General features: G+C 41.9%; 1 protein-coding gene across 1 annotated transcript; it reads left to right on the forward strand.

Annotated features, from left to right (window-relative positions):
- The first annotated feature begins 6 nt into the window (after window positions 1–6).
- On the forward strand, window positions 7–1,615 carry Wfdc13 (WAP four-disulfide core domain 13). The gene is made up of 2 exons (XM_028868616.1): window positions 7–94; window positions 1,461–1,615. The coding sequence occupies exons 1-2, from the start codon at window positions 7–9 to the stop codon at window positions 1,613–1,615; spliced, it is 243 nt and encodes an 80-aa protein (XP_028724449.1).
- The last annotated feature ends 13,104 nt before the right edge of the window (window positions 1,616–14,719 follow it).

Raw genomic sequence — 14,719 nt, forward strand, 5'->3', positions numbered from 1 at the left:
AGCACCATGACACCTGGGTCACCTTTCCAGTTCCTGCTGGTGTTCAGCCTAGCACCACAGCTGGTGTCTGGGAGTTTCAAGCAGTACTTTATGAGTAGGTGCTGGCCTTGGGCTCCAGGGGAGGGAAGGGGCTCACTCCTGTAGAGAAGAGAATGTCTCAGGGGAGACATCTAGAGGATTTCACAGTGAATAGAATAGTGCCACATTGAAGGACCCAGGCTTTATAGTCAGACGGCTCTAGGATAGAAGCCCCGCTCTCTTTGCTTATTGCATGGCTCCAAACCCTCCGAATAAATGGGCTGGGGGCTTTTCAAATGTTACCTTGTAGTATAAATAACGATCCTGAGACAGGAGGAAGGAGGAATGAGCTGGTACATTCAGGCAGTTTATTAGACCGTGAGACTTCCCACTAAATGTTAGTTAGAATAAATGTTGTCAGCCTCATTCTTCTGATTAACTTTGCTGTGCCTGGTCCCATCATGGATGTTTGGTCCCACCTTACAAGCATCAAGACAGACAGGAAAATGAAGTAGGTAGAAATCAAGGTTCAATCTACATAACGTTGGCCTTGGAGGATATGTGGGGAGGAAGAGAGGAGGAACCTTGCATTCTGTTTTATTTTTGTTTTGTAAAATCCTGAGGCACTGCACAATTACCAGTGACTAGCATCCAGGGAACAGTATAAACTCGAGTCTGTCTCATTGGCTGCTACTGCCCAGCTTAACCCAACAAGGGCAGGAATGATTGTGGGCCAATACACAGTAGGGAGAGAGCTATTATCATGTGCGCATTCTTCTATACTTGGGGCTCAGTGAAAGGATATGACTGATAGCTCATGTTTTGGTGGAGGCTCAGTTCTGTTTGCAGAGCCTCTGAGAGGAAAAGGAGAAGGCCAGTCTTGGGCTCCCATTCTGAAATTCCCACCCATCCCATCACAAAAAAAGCTACTCTGAGAACTCAACCATGAATGGGGTCCCAGTTCTCTGACCCAGCACTCACAGTGTGCTGGGTTCATGGTTATACCCAACTCCTCTTCTGTTTAGTCTTCCTCCACACAAACAACCTATGTTTGGTTGGCTCTAGGATAAATCATTAAGGAGAGGTTAAAAGACTCTTTCTCAAGACCACACAATAAGTTCACACGGATTAGACGTCCAATATCACTTTTATCTTGTTTTGTTTTAGCTTACCACACATACATACATGTTCATATCCTTGAAATGGACCCTACCAGGGTCTATGGGGACTCCACGTCTGATCTGCAGGGATCATGAATGTACAATGAGTGCAGAGTTCCACCAAATATTCTTGGATCAGATATTCATCCCTAGTTCACTGGACAAAGCTCAGAGGAAGACAGGAGCTAGAGGCAAAACCTGCTTCTGTCTCTAGAGAGCGCAAGGGAGACGAGGTTGTTGCTGCCTGTTCTTTTGACCATGCTAACCTATTCTCCATTCCAGAGTATATCTTGGAACCTCCACCCTGCAGATCAGAACCTGAGAACTGCACTAAATTCTGTACACAGCAAGAGGAGTGCCCAGGAAATCTCCAGTGCTGTTCTGCTTTCTGTGGGATAGTCTGTGCTTCAAACAAAGACCCAACGCCAAACATGTAAGGGTCTCCTCTGCCAGCCCTGGCCCCAGTGCTGCTGGCAGAAGCCAACAGCAAAGCCTCTTACCCATGATTGTGACGTCTCTTCCTTCCTTTTTCCTTTAATCTTATTGTTGTCATCATTACCACATTGCCAACATTGCCTCTTTCTTTACCAAGGATAATTTCCACAAAACTCCTAATTAAAAGAGAGTCTTCAAATTCTACAAGCCCTCCACCACCAGATCCGTGAATCACTGGCCCTGCCTCTATTTTTCCCCATTTGCCTCTATCCCTCAACATTTCCCAGTTGCCTCTATCTCTATTCTGGGACCTCCCTTGTCCCAGAATCTACCTTCATCCCAGCATCTGCCTGGAATGATGTATCTGGGCATACATGTGGCACCAAATCCCCAAAGCAAATCTGTTCCATTTGTTTGTCCTCTTTCAGCAGACACTGTCCTTAGTTCCTCCATGTTCTCAGGCTCAGGAGGTCAGCACCAGGGGGACTGGGGTTGATTGACTAGGCATGAGCATCAGCTCTGAGTCTTCCACAGGGAAGCATTCTAGGACAGAGAAAAGACTCTAGAGTGCAAAGGAAACACCACTGCTCATCTCGTACAGGCATGTCTGTCACCTTTAATAAGACAGCTCCTCCTTTTCTTTTTCTCCTTTCTTTCTTTCTTTCTTTCTTTCTTTCTTTCTTTCTTTCTTTCTTTCTTTCTTTCTTTTTTCATGAACAGAGGAAGATTCTACTTGTTCATGTCTTACATGATCCACATGAAGTCTCAGTGACCCACAGCGGAGACTCAACTGCTGAGTTCCTTCAGAGAAAGCTCAAATGCCTTGCTCTTTGCTGTGTTCCCTGCCCTGAGCAAACGCCCAGCTGCATGTACTCCACGCAGAGCTGTAGTGTAGATCTGGAGTCAAACACCTAGACTTAAGTCCTGGCTCTACCATTTCCAAATCAGGTGATCTCAAATTAATTACCACCCCATCTCTCTGAATCAGCTTTCTCATCATTAAGACAAGAATGATGATAATGACACTAAAAATATTTCTCTTCTACAGGAGACACAGGAAATTCAAGACTCCCCCTCGGGCTTGACATTTGAGGCATGCTCCCCAGTGCATTGCATGAGGGTAGGCTTCTCCTGGTTCCTTGTGTGAGACCTCCTCTTCCTCTTCCAGCCTTCCTCCAAATCCCCAGTATTCTCACAAGGCCAGAACAGCCTTCTTGATGGCCAGATTGCCTGGGTCTCCATTCACTTCACCAGTTTGTCTTTGAACTCATTCCCTGGGGGCAGAGTGGGATCTACAACATAAAGAAGCAGAGTCGTGTCCTAAGGGGACTGCAGGACACTCAGACCTGAGGCTTTGCCAGGTTCAGGCTGTTCCAGCCTTCAGTGAGCAATCACCGTGGGCAGGAGGTCAGACTGGGCCCTTCATGCTCTATGAGTCCTTGGTTAACTCACTGTACCTCTGTGAGACAATTAACCTGCTCATGCGAAAGAGAAAGAAGCCATCCGTGCCTTAGAATGTTGTGGGGATAAGGCAAGGTTGCATGGGTGGAAGGACACGGTCACTGAGGAGACACATGCTGCTGCTCTCTCTAGGTTCTAAGTGTTTGCCCTTTGAAAAGGTGGAGGGGGTCGTCTCTATAATTTCACTGAGATTACAAAAAGGAGGCAAATAAAATGGAGTTCCCTGCCACTTCACCACCAAAACAGAAAGGATAGTTATCATTTGGTGGCTTTTGTTCAGAGCATCTTTTTTTTTATTTTATTTTTTTTTTTTAACGTAGGAGCTGTGCTGAAGAAAAGGCTCAGTGGTTAAGATTGTTTGCTTCTCTATCCTGAAAACCAGGGTTTGGATCTCAGTACCTCACAAATGTCTGTAACTCCAGCTCTAAGGGATCCAATACCCTCTTCTGGCCCTCCTCAGACACCTGTACATACATGCACCCATGTGTGTACAAGCACACACACACACACACACACATACATATGTATATGTGTGTGTGTATATATATATATATATATATATATATATATATATATATATAAAACAATAAAATGGATTTTTAAAAATTAAGTGTAAGAGTTTATGGTCTGTTGATGGTCTGATGTCCCCAGAGTTTCCAAATAAGAATAGTGGTACCTCGGCTCCAAGTGCTCTCACTGATCTCATAGAGAGAGAATGTTATATGAAAGCAGGTAAGGCCAGCACAACACAGCAGGTGTGTGAACACTGCGTCCACCCTTTTACAGGCCCTGCCGAGTCCAGCATGTTTACTTCCTGCTACAGCAGGGGCATAACCCTGGCCATCAGCCAGCACAGCAGCCTTTTCGATAATCCAAAGCTGTGGCAGCAGAAAGACATGGGAATAAAGGAAGACGCTTTGTGCAATGTTGGGAATCAGTCCAGCTTGGCTCTGCTGATGTAGTTAGGTTGGGCAATTCCTAATCGTCAGAGACACAGAGTTGAAGAACTATTAACTCTAGGGTATATTATGAAGATGAAATGAGATGATGTGTTCAAAACCCCTCACAAGGCTGCTGGCAGAGTCCAAGAATGTTATTACCTGTGTCTAGTCAATCCTTTATCCAAAATCCTTGTGATAAAGAACTCATAGGAGGCCAGTGGCACGAGTCAGCAGATTCAGTCTTGATGAACAAAGCTGACGGCCTGAGTTTGATTCCCCCAGTCCTCCATGGTGGAAGAAAAGAACCAAATCTCACAAGTTGTCAACTGACCTCCACATGAACACTGTAGCTCACACACATGCGCATGTGTGCACACACTAAATAAATATTCATATAAAGTATACATCCAATATAAATGTTTAGTTGGTTGGTTGACTAGTTTATTGTTCATTTCTCTCCTTTCTGTCTGACTTAACTCAAGTTGATGAAAACAAGTGTTCTCTAATCTTGGAAGAGAGCAGGATGTAGTCATAGATAGTCCGTGCCCCTTTGAAAGATGAAGTGTGAAAGCTCACGACGAACAGATTGGCTGACTGAAGAGTGACTTTAGTGCCTGCCCTACACTTTCGGGGGACACCAGTCTGTCTAGCCACCTAGTCCCACAGGTCATCTTTTCCGACTGTTGCACACCCTCTGAGTGAACTTTATCCCAACTCCAGCCTGACCCCTCTCTATTGAGAAACCTTTCTGATCCAGCTGTGTCCCTGGTAACCCCTAACCCAGAGCGAGAAGGACTGTTCAGAAAAACCTGCTGCCCTCCTTCTGCCACCAGAAGCCAAACAGATATGGTTCAAGTTGCCCCAAGTGAGTCCAGCAGGTCTTTCACATTCACACTGGCCCATTCAAAACAGCAATCACTGCCTTCGTTACTCAAATTTGAGCTATAATACTCTTAGGCACTGAATATGGACATTTGTGTTAATTATAATAAAACCAAATAGTTCCTAGCTCTGACTAGTGTTTGCCTGTGGGTCTCTGCATCTGCTCCCATCAGTTGCTGGATGAAGCCTCTCTGATGATAATTGGGCTAGGCTCATCTGTGAGCACAGCAGAAATATCATTAGAAGTCCTTCCTTTGACTCTTATTTGGTCAGCTGTGTTTGGTTCTATTCTAGATCTCTGGTTCCTGGCCATTCAGGCAGTGACTGGCATGGGTTCCTTCTCATAGTATGGGCCTCCAGTTGGACCAGCCATTTGGTTGGCCACTCCAAGTTCTGTACCACCATTACCCTAGAACATCTTGCAGGCAGGATAGATTTTAGGTGGAAGGTTTTGTGGCTGGGTTGATGTCCCAGTCCCACCACTGGAAGCTTTGCCTGGTAACAGAAGATGGCTGGTCCCGGCTCCCTACTCCCCTTTACTAGGAGTCTTCACAGAGCTCTGGAAATCCCGCAGAAGAGTGGGAGGAAGGATTGTTGGAGCAAAGGGGGTTGAGGACACCACAAGAACATAACCCACAGTACCAACTAGCCAGGGCTCACAGGGGCTTGCAGAGACGGAAGCAGCAACCAGGGAGCCTGCATGGGTCTGGGCTAGGTCCTCTGCATATGTATTATGGTTGTGTAGCTTGGTGTTCTTGTGGGACTCCTAACAGTGGGAGTGGAGGTATCTCTGACTCTTTGTCTGCTCTTGGGACCCTTTTCCTCCTACTGGGTTACCTTGCCCAACCTTGATATGAGGGCATATGCCTAGTCTTATTGTAAATTTTTATGCCATGTTTGACTGACATCCCCAGGAGGCCTGTTCTTTTCTGAAGGGAAACAGGAGGAGTGGATCTGAAGGAGAGGGGATGTGGGGGGAAGGGACTGGGAGGAGTGGAGGGAGAGTAAACTGTGGTCAGAATGTAATATATGAGAAGAGTAAATTAATTAATCAATTAATTAATAAAAATCACCAAAAATAAATAAAATAAAATAGCCAGTGAACTTCAGTCTCACTAGCCATTTCAAGTGTTCAATAACCACAGGTGGCTATCATCTGCATTAGCATATATAACAAAAACAGACATTACATCATCCACCATCATGTAATATATTGCTTTAAGCCATATGAGCCTGATGTCTCTTTTTTATTATTATTTATTGGTTGATTGATTTGTGTGTATGTGTGTGTGTTTTGTTTTTTGGGACAGGATTTTACTACATAGCTCTGGCTGTCCTGGAACTCACAATGTAGACCAGGCTGGCCTTGAACTCATGGAAATTCACCTGCCTCTGCTTCCTGAATGCTGGGATTAGAGGCATCTGCCACTATGCCCAACCCTGATATCTATTTAATGATGGCTAATTATAGATCATGATGACAGAGACTTTCACAGGGTTTGATAATATAGAAGAAAAAAATTTTTTACATTTAGTGTATTAGTGTTTAGTTCTAATTTGTACAAGACATATAATTCCAATATTTTATTTTAATCAGTTTGAAAGGATTTGGATGCACATTTGTCTTTTGGTGAGTGTGAAAACTGAAGATCCACCGTCATCAAAATAAGTGAAGATCATGCCTAGAAAGACAGACTGGTAAGGGGATGGGGAGGTGGCTCTGGGTGAAAGAGCATGCTATGCAAGCAAAAGGATTTGCATTTGAATCTTCAACACCCATGTGAAAACTGAGCATGGCTGTGTGTACTTAGAAGCCCAGTGTTGGGAGGCAAAGTCAGACAGATAGGTCCTGGGAACTCATGGGCCAGCCAGACTAGCCAAAAAAAAAAAAAAAAAAAAAAAAAAAAAAAATGAGCTTCAGGTTCAATGAGAGATTCTGCTCCAGAAATTAGGTGGAGAGGGGTAGAGGAAGACACTGGCATCTTTTCTGGGCTCCACATGGGTATGCATTGATTCACATACATGTGTGCATAAACCACACACCACATATATATACACACATACACACACACAATGACATACTGATTAAATCATGATATGGCTAAAAATGTTTAGTGCAGCTAGAGTTTTCCTGCCTTGCCCACAGTCAGGACAAATCTCTGTCACCCGCCAGTCCCACAGCCGCTTAGACCCAACCAAGTAAACACAGAGACTTATATTGCTTACAAACTGTATGGCTGTGGCAGGCTTCTTGCTAACTGTTCTTATAGCTTAAATTAATCCATTTCCATAAATCTATACCTTGCCACGTGGCTCATGGCTTACCAGTGTCTTCACATGCTGCTTGTCATGGTGGCGGCTGGCAGTGACTCCTTCTGCCTTCCTGTTCTTTCTTTTCTCCTCTCTGTTAGTCCTGCCTAAACTTCCTGCCTAGCCACTAGCCAATCAGTGTTTTATTTATTGACCAATCAGAGCAACACATTTGCCATACAGAACATCCCACAGCAGTTTAGTGTCATTTATACATGCAAAATATTTCAAATAGCCAGGCGGTGGTGGTACACGCCTTTAATCCCAGCACTCGGGAGGCAGAGCCAGGTGGATCTCTGTGAGTTCGAGGCCAGCCTGAGCTACAGAATGAGTTCCAGGAAAGGTGCCAAAGCCACACAGAGAAACCCTGTCTCGGAAAAAAAAAAAAAAAAAAAAAAGACAAACAAATTTTGCCTTATATATATGTAATACTATTTGTACATGAAAAATAATTAAATCCTATCATTTGCAATAATGTTAATGAACCTAAAGGATGTTGTGCTCAGTGGAAATGAATTGTACACAGGAAGATATATACATTTTATAACTCTGCTTATATAAGGTATCCAATAAAGTCAAAGTCATAGAATTCACAGTGGAATGGTGTTTGGTCAGGTCTGGTGAAAGGAAAATGGAAAATGGGGAATTATTAAATAAAATGCATCAAGTTTCAGTCAAACAAGATAAAGAAGATCTAAATATGGTGCATAATATATCTATTGTCAACAATGAGGTATTAAGCATTTAAAATATGCTGATGGGATAGACCTCAACAACTCACATACATGTATAGAGAAGTGTGTGTATAGTGTGTATAGTGTATGTACACATGTGCACAAACCTATATATGTGCATATGTAGGCCAGAGGTCAACATCAGGTGTCTTCTTTAACTTCTCCACCTTATTTTTTGAGTCATGGTCTCTCACTGAACCTAGAACTAATCACTTCAGCCAGACTGGCTGCCAGTGTATCCCCAAACTGTCTATCTCTTCCTAAGAGCTGGGGTTACAGACACATGCAGCTATGCTTTTTTTTTTACATAGACACTGGGCATCAGAACTCAAGTTCTCATGCTTGTCCAGTATCCATTTCAACCACTGAGCTGTATCTCCAGGTCTGAAACTAAGGACACTTAGCACAATAAAGTAAAATTTTTAAGAAGAAGAGGAGATATGAAACTTGGAAAGTAAACCAAAGTTTAAAACAATTGAAAATCAAAACAGTAAGTTAGTGAAAAATCTATCAAAACAGAGACATAGTGTACATGGCTTATAGAAATGTCTAATCAATCCACGAGGAATGAACATTTCAACTCATATGAAATATTCCAGGGACTAGGGGTGACTATTTCTCAATTCAGCAAACATATAATGATAGAAGGTTATATGTTCAAATCCAATAAAGACAGTAAGAGAATCACCAGAAGATCAAATTCACAAAAATGCACAAGTCTTACATATCACACCAGCACAAAGTTCAATCGTATACAAAAAAGATTACAGATCCTAAGTAACTTCCCCTAAGGTCGGCGTATGTAGCTGAAAGTTTTCGTGTGTCCTGCACAGTCCACAGCCACTCAGACCCGAGTAAACACACAGAGGCTTATATTAATTAAAACTGCGCAGCCATTAGCTCAAGCTCACTACTGACTAGCTCTTACACTTAAACTCAGCCCCATTTCTGTTAATCCATATGTCCCCACGTGTTCCATGGCTTTACCTGTGTGCCATTACATGCTGCTCCCTGGACAGCAGGCTGGTGTCTCCTCACTCAGCCTTTCTCTTCCCAGAATTCTCCTTCTCTGCTTATCCCACCCATACTTCCTGCCTGGCTACTGGACAATCAGTGTTTTATTAAACCAGTGAACAAAGGCATTATTCCACAGCATTTCCCCTTTTCTGTTTAATTAAAAAGGAAAATTTTAACTTTAACAGTAAAATTATATATAACAAAACAGTTATCAAGCAAGAATTACAGTTACACTATCTAGTCTATTTATATTTGGCAAATTAAAGAAAGTATTCTGGATTGGGGATTTAGCTCAGTAGTAGAGTGCTTGCCTAGCAAGTGCAAGGCCCTGGGTTCAATCCTCAGCCCAAAAAACAAAACAAAACAAAACAAAAAAAACAAAGAAAGTATTCTATTTATCCTATATTTGTGAGTCTAAGGTTTCATAGCTAGCTTATCTTTTATCATAACTAAGGAAAATTATAACTATCTGGTCTTCAACTACATCAAAGACCTCAGAAGGATATAATATTACCTAAGTAAACAGGAAGAACATTGTAAGCAACTTCAAAATTCTGGAAATGACAGAGGCAGCTACCTGCCTGGATAGTTACCCTAAGTTCCTCTGTGATGTTGGGACATCCATCTTTAGCCCATAGGTCTAGAGTCTCTCAGTCACTTCTCTGTGTCCTGTAGAATTTCTGGCAGTTTCTTCTGTGAAGCAGGAACCTGAAGAACCATTTTGCCTTGAAAAGTTCAGTGGTTATCTTCCTATGGGTCCTGTATGTCCAGTCAATACAACATTTTGTCAAGCAGTCCAGGCAAGAACAGTTTCTTGCCCAATGACTATTTTTGCCAAGAAGAAGATAAACTCCATATAGGGTGTCTTCAATGCCCATCTTTCTCTTTGAAGTAAATGAGTGCTACCAGAAGCAGATATATCTCAATGTCCAGAAAAGTCTAAGTTTTTTAAAACATTTTAAATGCCATATTCTGTAGGTCTTTGAAGTGTTTGAAGATAAAAATGTGTGTAGGCTTGGAAGAGAGAAGAAAATGAATATAGACAGTTATATAAAGAAATAGTTTTAAAAAATAAAGTCTTTAAAGAGACAATAAAGATAATATAAAAATAAACCACATAAAGATGGATATTACACAGAGAACCAGGATTATATTGTCTGGGATTTTAAACTACAGAGAGACATTTGATTGTAAAAGCTGCTGAGTTAAATCAAGATATAGGAGTAAATCTGAGAGGGGAAATTCTGTGATTATCAGAAAAGATGTATAATTTTCAAACTGCAAAACTAATTCAGTGTGTGTGTGTGTGTGTGTGTGTGTGTGTGTGTGTGTGTGCTTGAGTGAGTTAGTCAGGGTTTTCTAGAAGAATATAACCCACAGTATGTATGCATACCCACAGAGACACAGACACACAGACACACAGACATACACACACACACACACACACACACACACACACACAATCGACATGAAGCTTCAAACAACAAAAAGTTCAAAAATTCAGAAGCTGTTCAGTCCATGAAGCTGGATATCCCATCTGGTCTTCAGTACACACCAGAGTTCTGAAGAAGTAGGCTCTTCTGCCAGTGAAAAAATGGATTTGCCAGCAAGAGCCAGGGCAAGCAGGCAAAGAACAAAGCGCTGCCTTCTTCCATGTCCTTTATATAGGCTGCCAGCAGAAGGTAGCCCAGATTAAAGGTGGATCTTCCTACTTCAAACTATTTAATTAATAAAAATCAAGCATCTACAACTCTCTACCTTATTTTTTGAGACAGTGTCTCTCAGTGAACGTGGTATACCAAAACTCAGAAAGATACTTTTTTTTTTTTTTTTTTTTTTTGGTTTTTCAAGACAGGGTTTCTCTGTGTAGCTTTGTGCCTTTCCTGAAACTCACTTGGTGCCGGTTGTGGTGGCGCGCACTGGTAGGATTTGCTGAAGAAGGATACCATTTATAATAATATTAAAATACAGATAATGTTATAAAGCCTGCATGAGAAAAGTATCAGAAACCTTTATCTTCTTTAAGTTATTTTTAATATTTTTATGGATAGTTTATTAATTTTATCATTTACTTGAGAATTTCATACTGTTTTGATCATATTCACTCTTCTTCAGCCAGTTTGTCCCAGATCCAATTCTGCTCCCTTCCCACATAATTCTGTGTCCTATTTTTTCCCTTATAGGCCAATTTCTGCTACCTAAATGTTCTCAGATGTATGGCCTTCTACTGTCTCATGATCAACTTATGAGGAGCTACACTGTTAGAGAGAACCAACCCTTCCTCCTCCAGAACTAACAATCGTCAATATCTCCATGTCCAACTCCCCTCTCCATGCTGGGTTTTAGTCTGGCTTAGGCTTGTACATGTCCTACACATAAACCATTGTGAGTTCATTTGTGCAGCTGCCCTGCTGTATCCAGAGGACACTGTTTCCTTATAGTTATCCATCACCTCTGGCCCTTTCACTCTTTCTGATCCATCTTCCACAATGATTCCTGGGCCTTTGAAGGAAGGAGTATGGTGTGTATTCTCATTTAAGGATGGGTATTCTACAATCTCTTATTCTCTGCACTTTGGCAAGTTGTATGTCTCTGGGTTTTTTTTGTTTGTTTGTTTGTTTGTTTTTGTGTGTGTGTATGGGGGTTGGGGAAGGTATACTCATAGGCCATAAGAAAGCATAGGATCCCCATAAAACTGGAGTTATAGGAGGTTGTAAGCCACCCCATGTAGGCACTGGGAACTGAACTTGGGTGCTCTGGAAAAGAAGCGAGTGCTCCTAACCAGAGTCATCTCTCCAGCCCCAGAAATCTTTCTTGAAAAAGATGATTGAAGACCAAAATAAACATAAAATTGGTCTATAGATTCAATGTAGCTCAAAACAATGTCTAGGGTAGGTTTTTCTCAGAAATTTATCAAGTTAATTTTGAATTTTATATGGAAAATGAAAACTCCTAATACAAAGTTCAAGAAATTAAGTATGGCTTTTGAAACAGGAATATATAATGTAATAAAACACACAAATCCAGGGCTGGAGAGATGGCTCAGAGGTTAAGAGCACTGACTGCTCTTCCAGAGGTCCTGAGTTCAATTCCCAGCACCCACATGGTGGCTCACAACCATCTGTAATGAGATCTGGCACCCTCTCCTGTATACATAATAAATAAATAAAATCTTAAAACACACACACACACACACACACACACACACACAAATCCACATATATTAGCAAAATTACATGATTGTAGCTATTGGCAGTGGCTGAATAGAACACAATTAATGAAAGAGAAGTCTGAAACCATCAGAAAATGATAGTGGGCCTTTATTTCATGGTTCACCAAAAGAAACCAATGTCAAATGATTCCAGGGTGTGAATGGGAGTCATTTTTTCCAAACTTATAAAACAAGTCAGGTTCAAGGTGGCTTCACAGAGTAGTGTAGCAATGTGCTTCAAACAAACTCTTAGCTGAGTGTGAAAGCATGGGCCAGCAACCCCAGTACTTGGAAGGCTCAGGTGGGAAGATCAGAGAAGTTCGAGGCCAGCATGGGCTACTCAACAAGTTCCTGGACAAATCAGGGTAAACAGCCAGATCTTGTCTCCAAAAATTAAACAGTAATAATAATAACAAAACACTACTAAACCTTATGCCAACTTCAAATCAAGTGTCCACTACAAAATAGGTAAGTGATCATGTACATAACTTAACCTCTATCTGTTCAGTGTCTGTCAGTGGTGAGGACAAATATACCTGCCTCAGGGTTCTGTGTAATAATTCAATGACTTAATCCATATGGATTACTTAATATAGACTATGGCAAGAAGGAAACACTTCAGCCATCATTTCTATCAGTTACTCTCACGCTTCATTCTTTCCAGTGCACCAGGCCAGTTTTTCTCTGCTTTAGAAAACCAGAACATGGGAAGGAAGCAATTCTTTTAAAATTCCTTGCTCTGGTGATCCGACCCTCCATGGTTAAGCATATGCATACGCCCTGTCCCTAAGCTCACACTGTTTCTGCATGAATATGAACTCACTATCAGGGGTCTAATCAGTTTGGGGCCTTTAGCTTCATGGCTGGGTGCTCAAGCACTCAGCATTTAACTCCACACTTCATAATGCCCAATCCTGGCCCTTGGATTAGGTGGGCTCAGCCCTCCCACCAAACCAAACCTGAAGTATAAGGGCATTCAACAGTTTCTACCTACTGCCTGCTCCACCATGAAGCCTGCTAAGCTGGGGTTTCTCCTAGTGTTCTTCATCTTCTGCTCACTCACCACCCCAGGACTGAGTGGTATTGCCAAACTTACAAAACTGCTGTGCGATGAATACAAAGGTATGGATGATGTTAAAACAGAAGGTAAATCCAAGGCCTCATGGATGAGGGAGTAAGAAATGGAAACAATTCCACAGGGTGGGTCAGAAGGATCCTCTATTGTGGCAACAGCCACCCACCTTCAGTGCTTTAACTTGGGGCATTGTTTACTTTGGAGGTCTTGTGGGTGTCCAGAGAGGATAAAACAGTATATGGTATAAGTAAGTCCTTTCCAGAGAGAGAACTCTTTTGTAGGAGGTCAAAGACTGGAAGCATTTTGAGATAGGGGTTTTGTGACATCTTTCAAAGTGTTCAGACCTTCCAAGAACATGCATTGGAATAAGAGAGAGGAATTTGGAGACTGATATAATTGAGGTATATCCTGCATTTGGGCTCTGGACATATAGAAAACATCTGAGCACACTGCCCCTATACAGCAGAGTTTACAGTGTAGCTATGACTCATAATGAGACTTTATCCCTGAACCTAAGTGATACAGTCTATACTTTGATTCAGATTCCAAACTCTGATCCTGTCACTCAACAGATCTGTGCCTTTAGACGAGACTGGGCCAATTATCATTTCCTCCCCTACCCCAGTTTATCATTATGTAAAACAAAAATTAAAAAATCAGAGAGTATGTGTGACTATAAAATAAAATTGTGTGTGTTACTAGGCCTAGACAAGTAGTCTCCCCAGTGAATAAATTACAGACTGGCAGCTTGTGGAAGGAAGGGGGAGCATTAAGTACTAGACTATCAACATGGCCACCAGTGTAATTATGTCAATCATTCATACCCACCACTTAGCCAATAACAGATGAGATCGCTGCTTCCCGAAAAAACAAGGGAAAGAGTGAAGAAGAACAGGCATGAGGAGGAAAGACTTTCATGCCCTTGGTTCTGAATCCAACTTTCAGAACAACAGAGTACAGAATCTCCTGAATTTGGAAATGTAAATTGTCTGATGAGTATGTAGGAAAGGGTGTGTGTGTGTGTTCTGAATTGTGTGTCTTCAGCAGGCCGGTGAAAAGATAGTTAATGAGGCATGTCGGAGCAGAATGCCGGAACACCCTGCAAGGTGTGTGGTGTAAAGAACCTTGTCACTTTGCACAAGCTAAGCCAGTCACAATCCAGTCCTTTCCCAAACCGATGCCCAAGATCACAATCTGGAGATGCAAATTGTTGGTGCTGGACAAACATGGCTTTGCCACATGATTCTACTTTTAACAGAAAAGGCAGAAACCTCTCAGGGTCCCTGAACAAGAATGTTTCCAAGCTAAAGGAAGGAATTTTTCTTTCTTTCTTTCTTTCTTTCTTTCTTTCTTTCTTTCTTTCTTTCTTTCTTTCTTTCTCTCTCTCTCTCTCTCTCTCTCTCTCTCTCTCTCTCTCTCTCTCTCTCTCTCTCTCTGTACACCTGCATGCATGCAATTGTTTATGCATGAATACT

This window comes from Peromyscus leucopus, chromosome 4 (genome assembly GCF_004664715.2).
Source record: "Peromyscus leucopus breed LL Stock chromosome 4, UCI_PerLeu_2.1, whole genome shotgun sequence".
Lineage (NCBI taxonomy): Eukaryota > Metazoa > Chordata > Mammalia > Rodentia > Cricetidae > Peromyscus > Peromyscus leucopus.